Here is a 26937-nt window from a genome sequence, read left to right on the forward strand (position 1 = left end):
GTACTTCTTCCCACCCAGTCATTCAGCCCATGCTAAAGATTTTGCCACATTTTCACACCCAAACAGCACCCCTTCTCCCCAGCTCCAAAGTTTACATTTTTTCCAAAATCTAATGTATAAGTTTTACTCTTGGACTAACTGTACACTAGTCTGAAAGCATCGTGAAATGATGTACAAAGCATCCTTTTTCATATCTGCCAATATTTTAGATACGTTTGATTTTGCAGCAAAGTCAATGGCAGCTCCTTACGTGGCCACCTTGCGATCTGCTTGAGCAGAGAGCCACAATATAAAGCCATATCCTGGCTGCCTGCTTCAATACGTTGCAGGTTGGTGGATAATCCTGACTCTCTAACCACTTCCCCCAAAGACCATGTCCTCCTTTGGACACATGTAATGTTATTTAAAATAGGAGCACAGAGAGGGACACTGAGATTTGAGTCACAAATAGGCACCATCTCCCCTAAGCACTGGCAGAATGAATGCATCCTATTTCTTTTACAAAAAAAAAGATTTAGATTTTTCGTTTGTACGAGAGTAAAGGAGTGATAGAAGTAATCCAATAATGCGATTGCCACTGCATTAGAGGGAGCAGTAAACAAAGTCCTCTATAGTACAGTTATTCAGAGAGGTAAAAACAAAGGACAAGTGGGGTAAAAGTGTGCTTTGAACATCACATGTTTTTTTAAGTTGAAAAGCATGTTATTTGGTTTCCTGTGATATTGCCCCTGATGAATTAAAGAAGATCAGGATGCATTGTGAGCGGTGTCTTAGCCGTGGGTGATCACTTTTCTGTAGGCCTCTCATCTTCAATGAGTCATTGATATGTCTGTGCGCAGCACCCTGAAACCCCATCCACCGCCGTGGCACAGAGCACACGGAACAGTTTCTTCCAGCGCTAATAAAAGATTAGTCTGGATAGTGTTTGCATGGAAGATTAAATTCTTAGATCTTGATTACCAGATCGAAGCATTTTATAACCACCTGAATGTAAATTCATTAAATTGCTGTATTCCTTTGGTAGTGTTCGGTTTCCAAAAAAAATGTGTTGCCTGTAGATGTTTTTTCCTGTTGTCCAGAGCATATAATTGTAGTTGGTTATTAATTGGCTATTGTGCAGAATCCATGTTTTATGTTTTACTTATATATATATATAGATAGATATAGATATATACATACAGAAACAAAAGGTAAGGTGGGCACTCTGGGAAGGGGACTATTGCTGGGCTTTTGCTTCTTCCACTGATCTGCACATCTATTGGGTAAAGCCTGAAACCCGGTGTCTTCAGAACAGAGTAGAAGGTAATAGGTATATTAAAAAAATTAGCTCTCTTTTGGCACAAATTGTTGACAGTTCCCCTTTAAGTCGGCATTGTTACAGGAAGCCATTGGAAGAAAATGCCTTCATTTTCATGCTTGGTGCTTGTTCACAGTTGGAAGCAGAGTGTTTCACCATTCATAAAGACACTGGTGAGTTTCTCCATTGTGAAGGGCTGAGCTAGCCCTGTATAATGCATTATTCCATGGGTAAGGAGATAAAATCTCGTTGATTTGACTATACCTTATGTATGTATGTATAGTGAAGTGAACAAGCTGATACACAAGACTCCAATCAACTCTCCCATTAATGAATAAACCCATTTATATTTTCCATTTGCACTGAGGACTTCTGTCTAGCAAGAATATGGGAAGGTGAATCCTTATCTGACTGCCATTAGTTCAAGACTTTAAGTGAACCAGGTGGGTGGTTGAGGTTTGATACTGCTGGGATGTAAGTGTCGCACAGTATGATCATGGTGGCCAGCTGCCATTTACCGAGGTATCCTTTTCTTCTTTGTTTTGTTTTGCTTTGCAAAGATACCACACATCTCGCCGTCTGAAGCCAAGATACACACACAACCTCCAAACCGAACTTCACTTAATCCCCTGCTAAAGCTCCTTTCTGTTGCTAGCACAATAACTTGTTGTGGCAATGCCAAGTTGTCCTACACAGAGCCATGGGTGAGACGTGAATTAGCAACAGTTTCTCAATGTCTGAGATTGGCTTGGGAAGATGATGCAGCCCACACCTCTTTCTGTCCAGGGACCCTTCTTCTTCAGACACCCCTTTTCTTGTCCATGAGTGCTTGTCTCTGTGATGTATATTTGCATGATGAACACAACTCCCTGCTTTTAGTGAAAAGTATCCCCCTGAGCCCTCTCAGCTGACACCTGCCTACTCTTGGGAACACAACCTGAAGTGCTTGTTGGCCAGAATGTCAAGAAAGCATTATGTCACTAATTAAAGCAGCCCTGCCACTTTCAGCATATCATGAAGTTTGAACTCTGACAACGGTTGCCTTTCAAGAAACAGTGGAAAGTGCCGGACTAGCTTCTACTTTAACCTATTAAGTGCTGATAGGTTGCGCAGCATGGCCTTGCCTTATACAAGATGACTGAGTTACCCAAACCTTTTCTCCTGCTGAAATGTTAAAGTCCTTTTGACAGACATTTGTAGCACACACATATGTGGCCATGAAGGTGTTAATGGTACAGTAGGGGTTAATTTGCATGTACTTTTGCTTAATGCTAAAAGGGGTTAACATTGTTTTTTTTATTTCAAACATGGCATCAAGGTGAGCCATCATCTAAATAGTCAGAAATGACCATACCGAATATTGACACTAATTATCATTACTCATAAAATAAAAACAGGCTCATACGATAACTACAAGCGTGTGTTATGTTGTAGGCAGATAACGGCTAAATAAAAATAAACGTAATATATTTTATTCCGTAAGCGCATGCAGAGTATTTGATAGCTGTCCAAATATTTGTTCTGGAGTTCTGGCACTGCTTGTTTTGTCTTTAAACAGTTTCTAATGTTTAACCGTGTGCCGTACCTAGCCGCTGTCATCTGGGGAGGATGGGGAGATGGGCTTGTGTTCGCACTAAGAGCAGCATGGCCTATATACAATGCACTATAATGACATAGTGAAGTCAAGGAGCTCAGACCACAACTCTCCTGCAAACATCCCTATGATATTTAATACATAAAATGACACTGGTACCAGACAATGAGAACACGCCACCAAGCCACACTTTACCAGCCACTCCTTTACATGGAATAGGTTTAGATTCAATTCTATATTGACTTTGAATTTTCACTAATAATATGATGTAACAATATGACTTGGTGCGTGTGTACGTGTTTTTTTTTTAAATGTATTACTTTTTTTGTTTGCTTTTTAAAATCGCAAAACTTGAATTTAATACAGAGGCATTTTCCTTTCCATAAATCTGTATCTTTAGATCACAACGTTTCAAGAACATGTGAACTTGTGTTAACTTTGTAGTTTTACATTGTATTTTTGGAGCTTTGCAGCTGCATTGCAAGTAAGGAGCTATTTTAACTTACTATAGGAAGCAGTGACCAATAGAGTGAGGTGGCAAAAATAAACAATTTCCTGGGTTTTTTTTTAGTTCTTGTGACAAAAAATCAGCTTCCAATACTTAGGAAGTAACTTAGGAAAAGGGAGATGATCATGCAGCACGTCAAGATGGCTCCCATAACTATAACTATTTCTTCACATGTTCTAGTGTACCAACATCCTACATGATACCAGGTTTGGGGCGATTGCCAGTACAGTTGCAGAAGTTAGCTGTTGGACCATAAAACCCGAACATTTAGCCATCATTACATGTTTTTAGTTTCCTTTTTTCATGTTTCTCCACCCTAACATAGCATTTTAAAATTAAAATGTATTTATTCTTGACTCAAATCTGTTCTTTGCTAGCCAGAGCGCCTTAAAAGTGGTAAAACTACTCTCTCTAAAGAATTTTTGTTGTGATTACATGGTGCCTAAGGCATTACAGCGTAAAAAATAAATCTTAGTGTGGGAAGCCTGTAGGAGCTTAGATGTGCTAAAGTTACAAAATGTTTAAAGTGTAATGAAAATATAAAGCTGTGGGAATTGTGCAAACCATCCTATCAGACACTTGAAAAACATGGATTTACCTTCCAAAGTAATAACAATCTGTTATTTTAGATATTTAAAGAGACACTGCTATTAAAAACTTCTCTTCTGTTTTGGTGGGCACCCTTCATACCTCACAGCATTTTAGAATGGTTCAAGTGGGACATTATTGTTTTAGTGGGTGCAGATAGAAGTGTGGCTGAGCTTTATGGAGACTTTTTGTGACTTAATGACTTATTTATATAGCTTAATAGGGTTTTTAGAAGAAGAAAGAAAACACACATTTCAAGTTTTCAAACCAGAACTTCTTTTTTTTGGAGGGGATGTGGCTGGAGCCACAGGGGGGACTACCTACCTATCTTATCCGAAGAACCACCACGCAACGCCCAGCATCAGAATGTCATGAGGTGGCCACATGACTTTACACGGAGGTGGCCGCCATTGATAGCATAGCTCCCTGGGCCAGTCAGGGTAGATCAGATGATCCCAACTGCCCAGCAAAATGATAACTTTAAGAACATGTTCAGCTTATTTTGTGGCGCTTTTGACATGGCATTTTAACACTAATTTATTATGGTGTATCCTTCATAAATGTTATATAGCAAAGTGTTTTGGGTTGCCATCAGTGAATACCAGCCTTATCAGACTTTGCTTTTTTAGCTGTCATTTTTTATTCTGTTGGACATGTACTCCTGCTTCTCTTCATTCTTTGTGTTCACAAAAGGAGAGCTTGGGAACTTGCCCACTTGAACATTTCTGTCTATCCCCCTTTGTATCTCAATGGCTTTTCCCCATTCTTCAGGTGTTGAGGACTGTCTCATAAAGAAGTTGGATTCATTTATAGGCAATGAACTTCATATGTCCATCACTGGAGAAATCTATAGCTATCTGAAACCTTCAGCAATACAAAGCATTTGAACCGTTATGAGGCCACAAGGTTATTCTTTCAACGTGTTTCTCATCCCTCTGGAACTGAAATTATAGTCTTATCTGCCACCAGCTTTTGCCACAGCGTGGACTTTTTCTTCTGATGTATATAATAATAATAATAAAAAGGTTGAAGTACAAATGTACTGTTCCAGACGTCTTTTGTGATAGCTTTAATTGCAATTTGAAGGATGATCTAGAAAATTGTCGACACCCCAGAGAGTTCCCAGATAGAATAATAGCATTTAAGCTGTCTTGAAAGTCTAGATAGCCGCTTCCTTTAACCTTATTTTCCTTATTATGTTTGCTTAAAGCACACCTGCCTCTTTTGCCAGATCCTCCATTTTAAAGTTTCGTACACTAAATAAATCTGAATAGATTAAAGTAAGGTGTATCTGCATGTCAAAAACTCACATTATATGTATATCATGGGGCAGGTACCTTAATGTGTCCAGAGTATCTGCATGATTGTTTCTCCTTTGATGTTAAGTTGCTGGTTATTACTGATTGGTTTAGGCAGCCTGTGTTAAGATGGTGAAGAAAATTGAAAGAACTTCAGGAAATTGATTGGATAATGCCGGCTCTGTGCAGCCACATGTTTCTACTTTCTTAAGATGAACTTTTAAAGTAAATATCTCCACAACAATTGCATTAAATGACAAAGTGTATTAATTTACAAATTTGTTTATGCATGAGTTTTAGGATTTCTCTTATTGGAAACATAAACATAGAATTTGACAACAGATAAGAACCATTTGGACCATGTAATCTGCCATCTTTTCCTGTTTATAAAGAATTAAACCTTAATATTTCCTTGGTCTCGTCTTAGATTCAGGATAGTAATTCAGCCTGGAAACAGTTTTCATTGGTGTCGGCAACAAGTAGTAGTGATGCCCCTTTATAGATCATTGGTGAGAATTGGGAAAACTGTCCTGTTCTGGAAACTGTGGCCCAAGAAGGACCTAAGTTATTTAGAGAGAGTTTTGAGAGATGCCACTAAAATGGTACATGGCCTTACTAGCAAAGCATACCAAGTAAGGCAAACCTTAATAAGTATACCTTAGAAGAGATGTGTACATATGAGAGTGTGGTTTGAAGCTTGGGAGTAAAAAGCATTTCTTGATGTTGGTATGTACATGAAGCTCTGCTAAAGAATAAAAACGTAAATACTGTTTTTTGATGGTCAATATGGTTTTCTGCCATCAATCAGTTTCTTCACTCACTTTTTAGGTGGCTGTCCACCAATCTGACATTCTAGAAGTGGTCTTATCAGAAGCACCAGGAGATGTGTGAGGGTCTTGCTAATGCAAAATTGGGGCGCTTAGGATTAGAGTAGTGTCAGCACATATGTATAAATTAAACTGCTATGATGTTAAAACGTTGTTGTATATATAAATAAAATAAAAATATATATATATCTATATATTGTTTTGCCAGATACTTAGACAACTTTTTTTATAACTTTTTAGCCTCAATTTACTCCATTGCACTTTAACAGAATCTATTTCATATATGATGTATCCATACAAATACCAAACACTGGTGTATAACGGAGAAAGTGTCACTATACATGTCCCCTGCTGGGTCACAACTAGCCTCACAACATATTATGCGTTGATGTTGCTTACATAGACATCAGACAGATGGCGGATGCACAACACCGATGGTGCCTCTATGAAGGCTTCTATCAGGGGAACCTTTTCAACATGTCTGTAGCCTGTTGAGGATCTAAAGTGCCAGTCTCACAGAACATATCATTATATGAGTTTGGCACTTATGTGTCAAATAACCGAGGACCTATCTTTTATTTGCGGGAAAGGGACTATTTCCATTGCAGCCGGTACGGTACAATATGGCTACACAGCACCCTGAACTCCATAAGTCAGATAATTCATATTATATTTGGTTTGCACCCTTGCAGCTTAATCACCAAAGATCGTTTGTCCATATTTTTTTTGTTATTCTGATATACATATATCAAGACTTGGTTGTAAAAGTGCAGTCTAATTGAAATATACACAGTTGAAATATACACAGATAAATAATATTTCCTGAAATTTCACATTGTCAGTGGTTGAAATAAATATTTTTTAATATGTTCCCTGTAAATATTGATAAACCTCATTATGTACATGCAAATGAAAATAATCTTGCCACATATGGATATTAGCGTTATATTATATTAGGCGTTCAATATTTTATAGTGTATTTTGCTATGCTGTGCTCATTGGTGTCTACCTTTTGTTCATCTGAGATACGGAGAGTTCTAAAATTGATTTTAACTGTAAGTAAACATTTTACCACCATGCAAAGATATGAATTATTGGCTATATATAAACAATTAGATACATTTTCAAGATGATAAAAGTTGTACAAATGGGGCAGTTAGCAGGTATGTGCCATTGGTTGCTATGGCTATTAAAACACGTTTTACTTTTTAACCCTTCACAACAAAGCCCGTACATGTATTGGCTCACAATGCATTGTCCTTATGGGGTAAAAGTCTTTTAGGGGTTAAATAAATACAAATATGTATTTGTGTCACTGCATGGGCACAGAAGGATTGGGATTCAATGTTCAGCAGGGGACCGTATTCTTTGTAAACAGCGTTACTTTTAATTGGGCTAATAGTGTTTTGAAAGCTTTGGCTTTTTCACTATTTTGTTAATGTTTTCCAAAATGTGTTTAGCTTTTTGTAAAGGTCTTCCATTTACTCTAAGTGAAACACTTTCCTGACTAAGCACAGCGTTAGAAACATAATTCCTTGTACCGTTCCATGCCTAAACCCTTTAAATTACGTAAAACTTTAAAAAAAAATTGTCTTGTTTGTAATTTATGCTGGGCACACTTCAATGCATTAAATTCAAGTCATGTGACACAAAAGCAGACACTAGGAGCTTGTATCCATGGAAACTAAAAACAAAACTGCCCGAACTTTGAAACAGAACTTTGAATTGAAAATATGCAAGAAATATATTTTTGTTTTATTAACCTGCTATTTGTTGCACGTGTCTACATACGTAAACTATATACATGGATAAAGCAGGAGAGAGGAACGCTTGTTCTGATTTACTTTACCTTTTTTGTATTAGTCTATTTCTGGCTTTTCTAGCAAGAGAAGAGTTAATAAAACTGTTTCCAGTAAAAAAAAAATAAAAAAATGGAAGCTTTTCCTAAACCCTACCATTACTCTGAATTATAATCTGCAGCACTCCTTGCACCTCCTGACTGGGCCCCAGACATTCCAATTTAGTCATTCAGCCCATGCTGTCTATATTGTGCATTCAGCAGAGCCTATTAGGCATCTTCACAGTGAGTGCCTCTTCTGGGCGTTCTGACACCCGTTGTCATGCATGGCCTGTTATCTCTAGCAGTCTCTCTCCTTTTTAACTCCTTTACCGCATGCACTCACTTTAATGGAGAGAGCAGTCTCCCGCGAGCCTGATATTACAGCAAGACTGTCGTATGCGCTCCTTACTAATGGCCTTGGAGCAGAGTCTCGTAGAATTCTACGCTGCTCACTTTCCAAGAGGTGACTTTTAATTGTCACGTTTTCTACCGCTCAGCGCTGTGACATCATTTTAATGAATTGTCTGGGTTGTACGTTTCGTGTATTGTTTATTCAGTATGATAATGTTGTATTAATCACAAACAATATTCATATACTTTTTCAAATTGTAAAAGAGCGGAATTGGTAGACGCCTCCTGCTTCACTTTAACACTAGGGGGCACTGCTCATCCTCCATTTCAGCTTCCCGCACGAATGTTCAGTAAGACTTAACAGATTTTATACCAGAATTGTTTTATTCCGACATATACGTGTATCAGGTTCTCGGTATCACGTAGTGTTCCATTCATTAGTCGAATGCCATCACCAAGTGTAAATTTTATAGTGGGCTGCCACAAGCACCTCGCGCAGAGATGCCAAGCATAGATGTGAATAGCAACATACTTCCTGGACTAGAAATGTCAATCTTTGTCAATGCCAGAAGCTCGAGTTTTCCCTGTGATGAGGTTTGTGTTTCGTGTCAGCTGCCAGTCTTTTAGAACGGAAGAAACTAAAAGATTTAAAGAGTTAGTAGGATATATATTTATCGTCAGATCATATGAGGCAAAATCATGATTAAGGGTTCTGCTTACATACATAAGCATATATTTAATTTTTTTTTTATTTTTTTTTATACATATGTACATGTTTTATATTTACACTAAATAAACATTCTCATGCATACACATGTGCGTGGGAGGATATAGATATATATACATATATATATATATGTACTTATATATATATGTACTTATATATATGTATATATCTATATCCTCTCGCACACATGTGTATGCGTGAGAATGTTTATTTAGTGTAAATATAAAACATGTACATATGTATACAAAAATGGCTCAATTATACTTGGACGCACACAGAAGGCTTCTGGGGACAATACTTTAAAAGGTGTAGCCTCTTCTAGAACTTAAGCGGTCTAACATATACCATGTATACAGTCTCAAACTCCCTGTGTTTCTACTAGCACTGTCGTCAGAGCTCCATTCACATAATCTATTGTTCTTTTATTGAAAACTTCTACTCTAACAATTTAACCCAATGTTTCAAATACAGAAAATATATTTTTGTTTGTAAAAAAAAAATAAAAAAATAGTTGCCTATAAAGATAAAAGTATAGATATTTCATGGTCTGATTATAGTACATTTTGACATTGTTTTAGTAATCTGATAGAGATTGGGTGGATTTTAAATAGTTTTGTGGATGTTCCATGGTTGAGGGCGAAAAAAAATCGGCTTTAGTTTTGTTAGTTTATGTATAAGAAAAGTTTTGTCAACAATATGTATTTCTTTTCCTCTGAACTTTTGTTATAAGTATTTTAGTTTTTAGAAACTATTCTTGATCATTGCTCGTTAAATGTACTCCAAAGACATCTTTTATTATGAAAAATACAATGCTTATTGTTGTAAAGCTTTAGCACATTTTCGTACTGTTATCAATATTTTGTAAGTGGAAAAACACTTGTCCTGGGAATAAATAAAATTAGCAGAGAGATAATAAGGAAGCTGAGCTTTCCAATGTGTAATTGGGAATCTTTTAACTCTTGATTAAGCCGTTTATGCGCAACACGAGATTGGAAGAGACAGGCTTTCAGCATAAACTACTGTAATCTGTCAGGCCTGTGCTTGATGCCCAATGCAGAGGTATCGTGCGCAGACGGCAAGTTTTCATCAACCCCTTCATTCCCAGATCAACAGGCAGTGGATGCCTTAGCCATGTACTTTTACAGGACCCACCAGCAACAAAAGGGTTAAGTGCAAATTTTCGATTGTTTCAATGTGAAATGTCCCTTTGTTGTCACGGACAAATAAGCAAGTTCACGCTAGAATATGGAATGCTTTCAGTGTGACAGTCTTATACGTGCGAGAAGCTAAGACATGCTGCTTGTGTGACTGCAGCGTTTCTTTAGGAACGGACAAAGAGGGACTGTTGTTAGAAGCGAATTGTATCTGGTTTTTAAGAGGTGCACTAAGCGCTGACAAAGAGAGAAAAGTTGCCATTGATAATGATGTCCCGTGTATAAGTCCTGTGTAGCAGAAAGATAAACCAGTGTCATTAACACGAGTGATATTATATCTTATTGTCAGTGATGCCGAGAACGCGCACTGGAATAGCATGTACTTGTAATTAACTTCCTTTTATATATTGTACTTGGCATAGCTTATTTCACTTATTTTGTTATTCAACTCTTATGAAGGTACCAAAATATATTTATGGTGGAAAGCACAGTTAGTGTAGTTTATTTATTGAGCACTAACCGTTTACCTAGTGCTTTATCGCTTACCGTATAATAAGTGGAGGTACAACATGTGGTCTAGAGACATTTTGGGGTACAGTAGGTATGAATGCATTAGAAAATGAGATCCTTGACCAGTAGAGCATACATGACAACTTGTTAAATTATTAATTAATTCATACAGCACCATATATTCCGCAAAAGGTGAGATGAGACCTGTGCAAACGAGCTTACATATTCAGTATCAAAGACGATTTTACATTTGTATATCGTTTGAGTTTATTTGCTATTATTATTTACTATTATCTTTATTATCATTAACGAGTTATAGTAAGCGGGACACATAGATCGTAAACTCTGTGCAATTAGGACCTTGTTTTCTAATATATTCCTACTTGTACTATGTTGTTAATGCCTGTTTGAACATTTACATTTATTGTACTTATTGTATTTACCCTATATTATACTGTCAGCTGTAAAGCACATCTGTGATTGATGCGGTAAATAAATTATATATGTACAAGGAATTATTATATATATATATATATTATACTGTAAAGCATGCTGCAACCTCATAAACTAATCAGGAATGTTTCTTCCCCATGTGGAATAGGCTTGAAGCCTTCATGATTCAGAACAGTGACATGTTTTATATCAAACCCATTTAAACATTTTATTTATTTAGGTTTACAGCCCTATCAGATTTCTAATTACTTTTGCGTATATATCTGAGACAGTTTGAGTCCCAGTCTGACCTTTAGTAATAGATCTGTCATTTAACAAGAACTGGCATTGCCTTGTTATGCCTTATCAGTTCATAAGCAAAACACTGATTAATCAATAAGGGGCAGCTTATGGTATATCCAGCATTTCATCATTTCAAATGTTATGTGCAGGCGTTAACTGTCTACAAGCAATCAGATGCCAGTACAGCTATAATAGGTTTTTCTCCCCCCAAGCAGTTTATTACTCTAAGCTATGAAAAGTTAATTTCAGATCCCGATATATAGTTGCATTAATTTTCTGGACATTTTCTGAGTGTAGAACAGCAAAGAATAACATAAACGTAACACTGCGGCACTGTAGCTAATCGGTTATGCCCCCCAGCTAAAAGGAATAGTACAAATGGGAAGGGTACAACATCTTTTTATGGGGGAGGGAAGAGGGGTATACATTGAGAAAACTTAGTGGGAAGCTCCTATAGACCCCCCAGTTTATCATCTCAACTACCAGGAGCATGTTTGTGTGGTTCTTTTTAATTATTTTTCTTTGATCATCGATAATAGTTCAGGATATGATTATATATTTTTTATATCGCTCTTTTATACCTTAGTGTATTAAGATATGTATAATTATTACTACTATTATTGTTACTACTACTATCATCTTTTATTTAAATAGCACCAACAATTTACGCAGCACTTGATATAGGGTATGACAAAACTAGAATTGACAGACTAAGACAAACCAATGCCTTCGATAATTGGCCATGCTCGTAAGCTTACAATCTAGAGGCGTACATATTATAAAAAGTTTTAATACTAAGGTATGAAGTTTAGATTTGATTATGGATCGCTTGTACCGTTTATCTGTAAATTGCAGTACTGCAGACCTCCTCTGGCTATGACGGGGTTAAGAAACCGCACAGCAGGACCTTATCAAGATGCCCCACTATTAGCCCTCATTCCATGTTGTGTTCAACGATTAGGCAATGGCACTGGGTATTTTGGGCATTCACATACTTTTCACCTGGGGATCATCTTCCACTAATAACAGGACGGGGCTTACTCTGGTTACACACTACTTATTAATTACAATTGAGAATTAAAATAGCGCACATTATTATTAGTTTTGTTAATATAAATAATGATGGAATGCATTTGCTCTTTTGCTTATTTCCATGAAGAAAATAGAACATGGCACCATACAAATACATTTCTAAATGTAAAAAATAAATGATCAAAAATTATGTATAACTTGGCTATCTGGACCAAAATGAAATATTAAGTATATTGCATTTAAATATACATAGATGTGATTATGTAAATGTGAACTAATTGTCATTTATACAGAAATTCCTCACCAAAGAATAAAATCCCCCAAAAAAATTTACAAGGATTATTTTAAATGTTATTTTATGTATTTTATCATGCAACATTCATTTGTGTGCAATATCTTCCATTGTACATTTGAGGTATATATTAGTACTGTGTTCTGGTAATTTTTTTGAAAGCCCTTAAACCGTAAATTAATAAAGCCACATTTTTGCACGTAAAGAAAAAACTTATTATAAATAGAAAATAAATATCAGTGTTCATATATACATTTAAACATTTTAAAATAGTTTGATAGAACCTTTATATATTCAAATGTTTTGATTAAATTATCTTTGTAAAATATTACTATTAAGCTAATTTTTTATTAATTACTCTAATATGCTAATGAATATTTTTTATATTGCTTATAGCAGACAACCATTAATACATTTGGATATTACTGTTCTTTTCTACCATTAATACTATTGGATATATTCGTTTCTTTACAACCTTCTTACGGATTAATATACCATACCATTTATATATTTGTTATAGAGGATTATTTGTGAATAAAAGTGGGAAAAAGGTAATTCCTTAACATTGAGCGACTCTTCAGATCACACATATCACGGTGACGGGTTCTTTCTAATTGTTTGGATGTTTTTTTTTTCTTTTTTGCGAGTTTGAGTACTTTTTAAGAACAAAACTTTACGCATTTCACACCAGCAGAGCAGAATAATGAATTAAAGGTATAACGTCAATATAATTTGTGGTGAACTCTGGATTTCTATGTCCCCCAACCCTACAACTTTGTATATGTCCATTAAACAGAACGGCTGGAATCCAAACATTTGTTTAATTTTATTTATTTTTATTTTATAAGGTCGTATTGCAGATGATCAATTCATCAAAGTAACGGCACCATTACAATAAATTAGCCAGCCTAAGGTTAAACAATGTCATTGTTTTCTTACTCTTAAATCCTCCCTGGGTCACCTATACCCTTCATAATTGTTGCTCACAATTTAAACTTGTTAGTCGGCTGTAAACAAAATTCCAGAGGCACTAAATGGTCTCTGGTATCTTTTAGGGTTGCTGTCAATTCTTTTGTTTTATCACAGTTAAAAAAAATAAAAATGAATGAGTGTGTCAGTTGATTTTCACTGTCCAGGTTATCCTCTCCTCCATTGCAAGTAATCTATCAACCTACAGCTACAGTATGTGTGTGGTGATTCTTATATCTTGCAGTGAACTATGATCCATGGAGTTTCGGAACTCCGTTGGGTAATATCCTAGATAACGCATTTCTCTGTTTATACTCTTAAGAAACTTCACTCATGTTGACTTTGGGAATACATTAGCTTTTTCATTAACTCTGAGGACAACATGTTATAATAATGTTAACGAGTCGAGGGAATATTCTTTTTTGCATTACCAAAAACCTGCTTAACGCTATCCTTTAAATGTTTTTATTTTTCATTCTTGGTAGTACACGCTGTCCAGGAGGGGAAGTTGTACAAACGTAAAACAAATAGAAAAGAATATTATATTTGTATGTAAAATTAAAAATTTTTTACCTGTTTGTTTTTTTTGTATCAGATCTCATCGCTATTTTTGGGGTTTTTTTTGATTGTTCCATAAATGGGGGATTTATTTCCCATTTGACTCACATTGCACGCTGTCTAATTCATCCAATAACAATTCCTGTTTTATCTGTGAAAAGCTGATTGACAAGTAAAAATGTCTTTGCTGCATCACATTCCCAAATTGTCTGCCTTTGTGTGGGAACCATAAGTTTGATTGCTGTAGCACATTGGAATTAACATGTGCTAAAAATACCCAGGCGTTTGTATCTCATTTACTGGAAAATGTCTGTAGGCTCTATTTTTCTGACACTGCAGTTTATATTCAACTCTAAAGTCACCAAAATCATTTCTGTTTTCTTTCCAATTTTTTATTACTGACATGTAAACGGTCTAGATATATTTTGGTCTCTGTTGACTTATTGCCAAATAACGTATTTGGCCTTAAATCGACTAACATCAAAAAAAATTACCTCTGTATTCACTAAAACCAGATTGAAATAGCCAGGTCTGTGATTTACGTGTACATTTCAGTGGAAAATGGTCATGGTAATAAATGAGACCCAGAAGAAATAGCCAGTATTAACTATTTAACCATGATGTGTCTGACATTTGTACTTCATCCTTCATAAGTGAAATTAGGTGCTTTCAGCCAGTGCATTTAATGGTAATATTGTCCATTTAAGAAGGTCGTAATAAAATCAGTTGAAATTTTGGTAACCAAAATATGAATATGAAATTAAATACTAGGCTTTGCTTTAGATAACACCTGCTCAGAAAAATATAAATATATGAATTTAAAAGGTCTTATAGATGACAAATTAATCTATACAGTACTCAGAATGAACGCTACAAAACAGCTATAAACATTTTAGACGGCGCATAGGCAAACACAAATCTCATCTGTATAAAGAGCCACATTTACAGTAAATGGAGACACTCAGCTGAGAGAATAATGGGAATCTTACACCTCTTAAATAAATGCATACCTTCTAAGTGCCTGTTTAGGGATAGTCCCTCTTAGGGACCCAAATACATTTGTCCACTATTCTCTCCAGATGTCCTTCTTTTGTATAAAACTTGAATGCTGTGATATTAGTGTATATAGTGTATCTAAAACCATAAAACAATTAAAATAAAATGTGGCACAGTTATTGGTAACCTTTTAGTCAATATTTAGCTCTACCTCCCTTTGTCAAGATAACAGGTCTGAGTCTTTTTCTATAATGCCCAATGAGGTTGGAGAATACATAGCAAGGGTTCTGAGACCATTCCTCCAAACAGAATGTATCCAGATGCTTCAGACTTCCAGGTTTACGCTGGTGGGCTCTCCTTTTCAGTTCACCCCAAAGATTTTCCATGGGGTTTAAGTCAGAGGATGGGATAACCATGGTAGGACCTTGAATTTATTCTCCGTTCATCATTTTGTGTTGATTTTGATGTATGTTTTGGATCATTATCCTACTGAAAGATCCAACCACTGCCCATTTTAAACGTTCTGGCAGAGACTGTCAGCTAAGAAAATGTCCAGATCCTCTCCTATTCCTGGTCGATTCAACACATTTCCAGTTGACTGGAACTTAATGCCCTGATGGTGGTATTTTCTTATAGCCACTTCCCATTATGTTCTTTGGTCTTACACATTGTGAGGAATGTCTAAGGGAATTTGGCCTCTGTGTTACATATACCCCAGTGGAAGAGGAAGTCATGGTTGAACAATTTCCTGTCCCCAATCATCCAGATGTACTAAAAATGTAAAATGTCATTGGGAATATATGTTAAATATTTTTTTCTCATATGAATTCATAGGGGCCAATAATTGTGCCACCCATATACTAAATTTGTTTTTGGATAAACCTGTGTTGTGTGTGCAATTGTTTGATATTCATGAGAGCAGAGTATTTTTGTGTATTTCTGGAAGAACAATAATGACATTTTTTTTGAGCCTTCTTTGCTCATATTTACCAAGGGTGCCAATATTTGTGGCGGGCACTGTAAATACTTACTTTTCTTAGCGTTTAATTCCTTATCGTAGGGAACTTAGAGCTTCTGGGGATCCAGTTGTGACTTTTGAAGAGCATCACAAAGAGTTGTTGTAGAGTTGTGTAATACCTCATACAGGTTGAAATGATGCCTTCTAAATTAGGATCAAATAACACCAAGCCCTTAAGATAATATTTGTTACAAAACTGCATCAGCAAGGTCTATTAGAATAGGTAACTGTACATAACACAAAATGCGTGAAAAGGAACCACTCAGCCATCATATGGCAAGGTTCAACATTGTAGAACACAAAGTTTTAACCACTGCGCCTGTAGATGTATAGGTGGAGAAGTATTATGGGTTAAAAAGATTTAGTTCGTTAAGACACAGGGATAAAAATGACCAGTATGGCTTCAGCACTCGCCTCTCCTCATTTTGTGACATGTGGCACCCCTATATCAGTCTTCAAGTAAGTATAACTTTTTATATATATGTTGCTCATAATATAGCAAATGCAGTCTCTATATATTTCATATCAACCTCCAGTGAATCTCGTTGTGGCAAAGGCACCTTAATGAATAAAGAAACAATGGAAAGAAGTGAGACATAATCTGAACAGAAATGATGTTGGATGACTGTTAAAAGATGAGGGCTGAATGATGCAAATTGACTAAAGCAGCAGCATCGGATGGAAGGAACACAATTTAGTTTTGTTTGTTTTTTTTCCTCATATAGTTCTTTCGTAAGAGTATTTTATCTCATGTTTTAATATAAGGGTTCATTTTAATTTTCTGTGTCCTGCTGCATGTCATCCTATCTGGTTGGCACTAGTGATACTTGTTTTTTTAGGCTTCATGTAATACACAGTGTGGGCATGGAGTAATGCTCTATCCAGATGCAGGTTAATCAGGAATCCTCGACCTTAATCACGATTATTGTGTCCTCAACACAAAATAATATAGCTTTGGTTTTGCGTAACAATTATTGGATAGTTGGCCATTTTGGAGGTATATGTGCTACTCAATTAAATGCCGAATGTTCTAAAGTTTTATTTATATCTTTTGTATGTGTCAGTTCGATTTGGTAGTTTCCATAACCCAAGTATTTAGTATCTTTTAGTTTACTTTTTTCTATTCTTTCTAGCAAACAACTTATTTATTTACGTGCTGTCTCCTTTTGTCTCTCTTCCTTTTTCCCCACAGTATAGGAACTCATAGTTATTGTTTTTTCCCCATGTTTCCAGTAAAAACAAAAACAATTACTCATTGTTGCCAGATCACAACCAGTGACAACAACTTTGTTTCATCCATGCACATGACCATCAAAGTCTCATTTGACACCCTTTATCCATTACCACTGCTTGTTCTTGCAGCATTTTCCTTCCTCCAGTTTGACAAAGGCTTGGAGAACTGCAGTTAGTGCTTCAAAGCACAGGAAAGTTAATGTTGTGTTAGCCTGTTATGGCAATGGAAATCCTGCTGGGCCTGTTTAAATAACCTTGATCTAACCATTTCAATGCCATCACTTTTGACTGTATATCGCTTTGTGATATGTTGCCCATGCCTTTTACTGTAATCTTACTTGATACAGTTTGCATTTATATTAACATAGCTCAGGATAATTCACAAGCCCACTTTAAGTTTAAGCTACGGGAAGATTAATGTGAGTCTATTCACATATGGCGTGAACTTCCAGTATCTCTGATGAATGGGGTACTGTGTATGCATGTACATGGTATCAAGTAAAAAGAATGATATTGATGGCACCTATCAGGTTTTTTTGCTTCTAGGAAGGAGCTGCCCTGGGCACTGTTGTGTTTTATCAGCTCTGTCCAGAAACATTAAACCAGACTGGGCTTTGTGTGGTTTATTTTATTATTTATTTTCTTAACATTTAATGATTTTGACCCCTGTTTAACCAGAAGTACCCTTTTCTAGTAACAAACTTTTAAAGTAAAATCTGGCTAGCCCCAACTTTTGATGCTTAATTCATCTCTTAATTTCCTTTCTCTGTTGAATCGAGACATATACCTGTTAATGGGAGACATGTTAAAAGGACAATGCAATTCTTTGATTGCCCAGATTAAATTGTAGTCTGTTTTGGCACAAAATAGATCCTCGTGTCATAAAAGTCATTCATAAACATTCTTTACAAAGTGCTGGTGTCCAAATTGGTTCCATACTGCAAAATATTCATTTCTGTATTATGTTATAAAAAAACAGAGTAATTTGGTGACATCAGAAATATCTTTGAGTGACCTCATTGATTCCTGTGTAGTGTTAAAAAAATCCATTGATCTTCATAATAAACTAGCTAGATAAATAAACTAGAACAGTAACATAATCATAGGTAGTTTGGAGAAACACAGACCTATTGACCATCCTGTTCAAACGAAAAAAAAAAAAAAAAAAGATTTAAAAGCCTCCTCCTAAGAAAAATTATAAATATTGTATGGGGGTTGTTTTCACAGGAAAAGAAAAATAAACAGTGAAACAAAGCATAAGTTTGTGTCCTGCCATGCTAAGCCACCATACGGTGAGACTGTGTTCGGTTTCTGCGCCCAATAGACTCAAGCGCCTTGATACCTGTATCTTATCTCCACAGAAGTCATTCAGTGACAGGAAGTCATTGGCTGAACTTCCTGCGGATAACCATTATCTGCCTGTACAGATGTCATACAGCTAACGCAAAGGCATTTTGATAATACTGTCAGAAACTTCTGATGGTTAATGTTCATTGTTTCATTTGGGGGAAAATGAACACCCTTTTAACTAACGAAGTGAAGATTTTTCTGTCAATTAACACCCTACTCCAATTAATTATTTTGATACAATCATTCGACAGCTTTCAGTCGGTGGCTCTTATGGGAAGCTACTGGAAATGGCCATCTTGTTAAAGGATATACAAAGAAAAATATGAGTAATGAGTAATTTATCACACCTAGATATATATAAAAAAACACCTATACATTTAGGGAAATTGTTCCAGCACATTTTTAATTAGTATTATTTCTGAATTTGCAAAAACTGTGTGTCATAGAGAAACACAGGTTGGTTGGGCGGGGGTAAATCCCCTATTAAAGCATTTGAGGAACACATTTCCTTCATAGTTTGACAGGCAACATGTATATATGCATTATTAAACTTACAATGTGAAATACATTGGGCTTGTGTGTGAAAAGTGATTCTGGTGCCAACTTTGCAAAGTGATCTTATCACCATAGCAACCAACGGAATGGTACAGACAGCATGGACATTCTGTTGGTTGTTATGGCAATAAGATAACTTTTCATCCATAACCTCCATTGTGGTCTCAAAATTCCAGTCTACAAGCACATTTGCGCCAGCATGCTAATAGTTGTGAAGACACACAAAATACAAATGACATTTACTGTATAGTACATGGCATACATATTCTTCCTTTCAGTCATCAGAGCTCTAAAACAGATACCACTGTGTATTCACTAAAGTATTTAGTTTAGATATAAAGAATGTTAGTTTAGATATTTAAATGCCATCATAATTTACAAAGTGATTTCTCCGGTTCCTTAATAATAATATTGTGAATCCCATAGCTTCCATAACTCTGTTATAATGTAACTAATGTGCTCGTTACATGTATGTGTCAGAGAACCTGCGATTTCCTGCTTAATGTGAAATCTGACGTACGGTAAATCTAATTGCTCTTTTTTTCTGTAATGATCATTTTGGCAAACAGATTCTAGCTAGTCGACTTAATTACAGATTGATGTTTCATACAAATGCTTACGGTTTGTAGAAAGATTTCCGTCCTTCTTTTTTTAAATCTATTTTTATTTTTTTATATTTGGGTTGTCCTCAGGTCGGTAAAAATTTAGCACAGGGCCAGCATTAAAACGACAAACAGAACAGCACAGATCGTAAAATAATCCAGAAAGGCGGCGCCGTCTGCATTGTAAAGATATATATATATATTTTTTGTGACATCTTTTATACATCCTAAAAGCTTCCACATTAGTTATGTATATTAAACAAAGAGATTTCGCGTGACAGTTCAGAATGGGTACCAGTGGGTTAATAGGTCAGTATTAATGAGCGCAATTAAGTTCTGAGTTCTGCTGGGAACATGGCACATTCTCTGTAAAGTGTGCAAGCATATGGTTGCATACAGATTTGGATGAATCAAGGAACGTTCTTGCAAAGAGCTAAATATTACCGTTTCAGACACATCCAGTCTGCTGCAGGTGAACTCATCTCGCACCAACTGATTCAGCCAAATACATTTATAGTTTTGATTTTACCATAAATAAAATCTAGTTTCTCATAAAACTGTGATTTTGCGACAGAAATGCTTTTTAACAACCATAAAAGTTTTTTAAAAGTTTGTTTCTATAATGGAAGTTATTATGAGGCGGTTTTGCAATCGACTTCTTGTGCATCATTCCTCTAGATGTCTTTCTATACTGCTGCTTGACCCTTTCCCTAGCAATAGATGCCCAGGCTTTGATGTGAGTAATTGTCCAGGCAGTACTAGTAATGTCTTGCTCAGTTTATTGATTTTTGGGTCACAGGACATTATGTATACACTAAACTGAACAAGACATATCACCAAGCAGCACCTATGTCGCTGCAGGGAACGTAGAATAAAAGCAGTTGGCACTTTAAGTGCCTGTTAGACTATAGAAAGTCATTTTGTATCACTAGATATGATACAGATTATTTGACATACTTAAAGTATATTCGAGGAGCCCAAAGAGAAATCCAGTCCACTCGGGTGGTGATGTCTGAGCAGAAAAGATTCTAAATCCTAAATGAATCAACAGATCAACAGCCACATTGATGTGTAGATAAAAAACGTTAAAATATTCATGTTTTGGTAGAAGTTGTGTTCTGGATGTCTGTTTTTTTCTGATAACTGTATTTCAGAATTGTTGCATTAATTATTTTGGGGAGCATTATTGGCGTATGCTATGAACAGTTTACCATGTAACATTGTAAAGCGAAAAATATTGTTTACTCCCATTATTTTCACGTGTCTGCTACATTGAGTACTTAATTAAATGGCAAGCTCTTGACGTGGATTGCTACTCCTATCATGTTCAATGAACAAATGCAGCTCAGATACCCGATTTTGGTTGGATGTGCTAGGAAGGCATAAAACAGGTGTTTCGTAATCCAGCCTGCTTATTATTCTGTTAACTACCTTGTGGAATATAACACGTAATCAGGGCCAGACTGGTGATGATGTGGTGACGCTGATGACATCAAAATATATGTACATATATGCCTTAAGACGAGACCTAAGTTAGCACGACTTGCTTATTTTCACGACACAACTGTTTGTCTGCAGGATGATTATATGCAACAAGGCTAGTGTAGTTGAAAGGGTCAAAAGCCATCATCATTAAGATCAACCGTATGAAAATAGGATAATGTAATTTGTGCCTGGGAGCTAAAATGCAATGGCTCAATATTTTGTAGCCTATGGTTTTTCCACGAAGTCTGAGACATGGGCAAAAACCCTTGAAGGCACCCAGCAGCCCACAGGCTACAAGTCCAACAAACAATGACTGGCTGTCATTGATAGATAAATTAATTTATATTGAATGAGTTATTAAGTATTGTAATGTCTCAGATTATATTCAAAATGAAAAATACTATAACATAAGAGCAATTTCCCATTTGTATTTCAGGTTTATGTTTGAGGCTAATGGCTTAATAGTACTTCTTTCGAATACAACACAGGTGTGACACAACCAGCACCATGCCCTGTTTAGTTCTAAATGGCTTTTAATCACTAGCAACATTAATAGTTTCGTTTTCAAGTAATGCATAAAAGCTTAACTCCCATGATGCTCAGCTAGCGATGGGCTCATGCATGGTCTTTTATTGTCATTACCCATCAGCTGGGGTGCTACCTGTTTGCTATCCTCCATTGCAAACAAAGGAACCGTACATTTCATGGCTGTAATTGTCAAGTCCGTGGTTCAGCTGCATTTAAATGTCCCATATTGCAAATGTTTCATAAACTCGGTTTTGTTCTTTACACAACAGATAATTCAGCGAGAAGCAGAAGTGAAAAGCAAGGTCGCTGCTGTAGCGCTGACCGACTCTGTTCATAATGTATGGCATCAGGAAGCCAATAAGACGGTCCGAGAGTGGATGCGAGAGGTAATAAAGTTCATTTATTTTCAGAAACAATATGAACCCGCTACATATATTTACTTTATACATAAACCACTACATTCACAACGGAACTAGAGAATTTTATGTGTGTTTCTTGTTAAATGTATTTGTTTTATCTTCACGTTTTATGAGCAAACATTAAAATCTCCATAATTGTATCGACCCTTTGATTCTCTTATATATAAGAAATAAATGCAAGCTCCCACTGTCCGTTTACTCCAATAATACTGGAAATATAAAATTTTTTATCAATATTGTTTCCGTAGTGTCCATTTAAAACCAAACAAATTTGAATTGTTTGTGTAGCTGGAAGATGTTAAGTACAGGCAAGAAAGCATAAAGAAATCAGAATTCTATAAACCGCCAAAGGTTCTCCTGCGGCCTGTATACAATTTGTCAGCGTCCTATTATAGAGCTATAGACATATGGCTATCCTGAATCTTAGATGCTGCCAAGGTCGGGGTCAGAACATATTATGATTATTAGGAACTTATGGCCTGGTTGGGTATTACCTGAGCATTTGAAACCAATTATGTGTTAAAGACATTATTTTACAGTTAAATAGTCCCAATTTAAATACTTTTAGAAGTCTTGATTTTCGTATGCTAATCCATTCCAGGGAGACTGGCCGATCGGGAATAAAACAAGTTGTGTTTATATCACAGCCAGGCACATTAGATCAATCATATTACATGGATTCTTCACTCATATACTCACTTAATATCTAATGCTCTCCTCACTATGTATGTTATTGTCCTTGTGTATATGAAATTAACTATATCCGGTTTCTTTGAATTGTTGTACAACTGTTTAGTCTGACATTAACTAGTTTAACCCTTTCAGCCTAGCTCAAAGAGACAGCACTGAAAGGGTAACATTCCAAAACCGTGCCAAAAATGCAACTCTAGGATGAATCACAAGTTCATTTGGGGTTGAAAGGGTCAGAACGCAAATCATTTTGCAATGGCACTCTTCTGGTAGATGAAGGGTTAACGCAAAAAATTGCAGCAACATCTTAATTTGCTTAATTGGTCCTGTCCAGCCTGATTATCTTTTGTGAGTTTTCATGATTTAGGACTATGAGTGAAAAGACTGAGATATATATTAAAAATATATAGAACTAATAGCTGCTTGTCTGATTCTCTAATTGCTGTCATTACTGAGATGGCAAGAAAAAGAAAAAAAAAAAAAAAAGTGGCTTTCTTACCATTTCTGTTGCAATGTAGTATAGCCTATTTTTAGCAAGCATAGAAGTCATGGATTTTGAATGTATAAATAACAGATAAATGATTAAGCAAGTCACTAATTTGCATATCTTGACAGTGCTTTTCAGTATTGCTGCTTTTACTCCTATAAAAGATGTGTTAATTGCTTGCTAATGTATAGTGATTTCCAAGGTTCTAATGCTGTATTCTGTCACCGGCAATACTAATTTACTTATTACCAATTTAATGGAGGTGGCATATAACACACCGTTCAACCCCACAATTTCTGCCTTGCTAATAGGGCATCGTATTGTACTTTTATCTTAATTACCAAATGAATTGTGTATTGTGCTTCTGTTTTCAAAGCTTTTCTTATTACTATCATGGTGATTTCTAGGCTAACAACCACCGGATTATGAGTAGAGGAGCGTGAACAGGTTTTCTGAAAGAAAAATAAAATGTGCCCACAACTAAAATATTAATCTTAATATTTTTCCTCCCTCACAATTCAGTTGTTTCATTGATCTGCTATTGCTTACAAAAACCCACAGCATTCTGTGAAGTTCACTTTGTAATCTCTTACACCAAGCCTTCCTTTATGTGAGTCCTGTGCTCGCTCGTCCCAAAACAGTAGGGTTGCCTTGACAAATCTATTCAATACCCTTTCCCTGGCCTTTATTGGTGGGGATTCACTGCTTTGAAATTCTCCCTTCTCTGCTATACAGCTGACATCTTCCTCCAGACAGAATGAATTAAGGAAATACAATAAGATACTTGATCTACCAGTCAAGGATCTTTTCCATGAGGTGGATGGATTCCATGGTGCACAACCAGGACAGCAAGCATCTAAAAATGCACAATAAGTGCTTGTTTACCAGAATAGCAATCAACTCTTTCTTTCTTTTTTTTCCCCAAACATGATTGATGGGATAAAACTGTCTGGACATTCAATATCTCTTTTAGAAGACATCAAGACACAACAATTAAGAATGATTTTTATCACACAGTATACTATTAGCTGAAGATCTCTAAGCACTCCTAAGCTGAGTTTCCAGACACTATGTTAAATACATTTTGTTCTGGGTTCATGTTCAATTTAGGGTTTGAAAGGCAGAATATTGATGAGTTCAAGAGAGTATTCTGAGCACAATTTATGGTTATGTCTTTAGTTCAGTGTGATGGATGATAACTAATCAATCAAGATTATGCTCTTTATTGCTTTTGGCCTGTGACTGCTTTCAAGGTACTAGGAAGAGAAGTAATCAATTGCTTTCCTCCTTCAAAGGGGGAGAATTGTGTGACTGACAATTTTTATATGCTTTATTTGTTTTATTTACAGACAAAGCATTTAATTTTGAAATTTTTGTTTTTAAAATCCATGTATCTGAAGGGATTTAACAGTATGATTATTACATCTTTCTTGATTTTTCTGTATACTATTAGCTAGTATCTTGCTCACATGTTAGTATCCAGAGGGTTTGTTGAAACTTTGTTTTGCATGATTGTACCTAAACGTCTCCTTCTGGTTGTAGAATTGCTGCAACTGGGTGTCCAGCTCAGAACCTTTAGACACTTCGGTGGAATCTATGTTGCCGGACTGTCCACGCGTATCTGCAGGTATCACAGGGGTTTTAAGGCTATCCTTTTTGCTGTGTTATGTGTATGATTTTATTTCTAAATTACAGGATACTGGTAAGTATGTCAACCAGTGGCCAAAGGAATTGATTAGTTTCTTTGTAGTGTAGTGCAAAGTGGGCGAACTCAAGATGCTCTTTTGGTTTTAACACTATTGTAACTAAATGCAGAATTAGAAACATTCCAAGTATTGTTGATTTTGTTTTATCAAAATGTTGCTTCATTTGTTATCGACCATGGGAGCATTTAATTGTCATGTGACATGAACTTTGTGTGTTTTATGTGATTAAACCTCCAGGGGAAATAATAAAATGACAGCTCTTCTTAGGTTTATTCTAGAATATGCGATTAATGTAACCGTAGCCTTAAGGATTAATATGACTCTATATAAATCACTTACTGAGATGTATTCACATGTTCCTTACCAATATGTCCTGATTTTGTTGCAGAACCAGCTCCCTGCCCTGCTGCATGGGAGATCAGGTTGTCTATTGCCTAGACTCCACCCTGTCTGCAGAAGCCAGCATCGCTGACTTCCTGCCGACCAATCTTGGAGTTCAGTGCGAGTGCCCGCCAGTACACAATTTACATAAGGAATGCCCGCTGATGGAATCAGACATTCCCTTCTGGTAGGTGTCACTGCTGATACCCACTGGAAGCTCTTTGGAGAGACCCTGTCTAGACCCTGTTGGGATCTACGATTGCCCACCTGCTGGTTGATCTCAGGCATTGCAATCAGCTATGGAGCCCTGCTTGCTGATGACAGTAGGATCAGTGCAGGGGAGATCAAAGGGAAGAGAGAGAGAAACAATGTATAGTACACTATAAAGTACTATGGGATAGATGAGGGGTCTATAAGCAGGGAATTTTGGCGAATGGTCATTGTTCATTCATTAGTGGCACCTACTGTGTAGGTGCCACTAATTAAGTGCTCACAATGATTACTTTTTGCTTGTTTCTATGGTTTGAGATGAAAGCCCTATTTTTGTGAAGAAAGGGATGTATAATTTGTGTGGGTACACAGAAAAAGGGAATCTTGATTATGCCAACATATGGTAAAAATGGCAATAAAGTACGGTACGTAGGGTACTAAAAACCTTGGTAAGAAAAGTGTTACAGTGGTAAGATATTGGTTATTGATATATATAAAAATGGTCAATACACCTTTGCAACTATATCAAAACAAAAATGTTTTTATAATTTTATTTCCTAAATCTTTGAAAGCGCATTCAGATGCGTTATACCCACAACAACATACAGAACACAGTCAGTTTCCCAGATGCATTTATTAGATTTGTACCCTGCTTCGACTGGTCAGGGCTGTTTTGGCAGCAAGGTGGTCGTAATGTTATGGCTGATCGGTATATGAATTTTTTCACTTAAAAATTTATTCATTTTTTGTAATATAAACATAGTACAATATAAACAAGTACAATGTACCACTACACATGAACATAATAAAATATTAATAAAAAATGTTAACAGAACAAAGATGATCCTCATTCATGAAAGAAGTCCACAGTAACTGCAATATAAAGGGTAGCAAAACACTTTCATATTTTGTGTAACAAAGAACCATTCATATTGACTCCATAACATAGTAAAACAAGATGCAAAATAATGTATCTCGAAAGACAGAAGGCAGCCTC

The 26937-nt window shown here is 36.1% G+C and overlaps 1 protein-coding gene across 2 annotated transcripts in view; it reads left to right on the forward strand.

Annotated features, from left to right (window-relative positions):
- Nucleotides 1-26937, forward strand: part of LOC149303037 (cotranscriptional regulator ARB2A homolog) — a 168181-nt gene that overhangs the window by 82877 nt on the left and 58367 nt on the right. For both annotated transcript variants that reach the window (XM_089481864.1, XM_089481865.1), the window contains 2 exons: nucleotides 22317-22433; nucleotides 25186-25270. In XM_089481864.1, the coding sequence (XP_089337990.1) occupies nucleotides 22317-22433; nucleotides 25186-25270 (202 nt within the window). The remainder of the gene's footprint in view (nucleotides 1-22316; nucleotides 22434-25185; nucleotides 25271-26937) is intronic.

The sequence above is a fragment of the Sceloporus occidentalis genome, unplaced genomic scaffold (genome assembly GCF_023333645.1).
Source record: "Sceloporus occidentalis isolate IW3139 unplaced genomic scaffold, rSceOcc1.0.p SCAF_16, whole genome shotgun sequence".
In the NCBI taxonomy this organism is placed as follows: domain Eukaryota; kingdom Metazoa; phylum Chordata; class Lepidosauria; order Squamata; family Phrynosomatidae; genus Sceloporus; species Sceloporus occidentalis.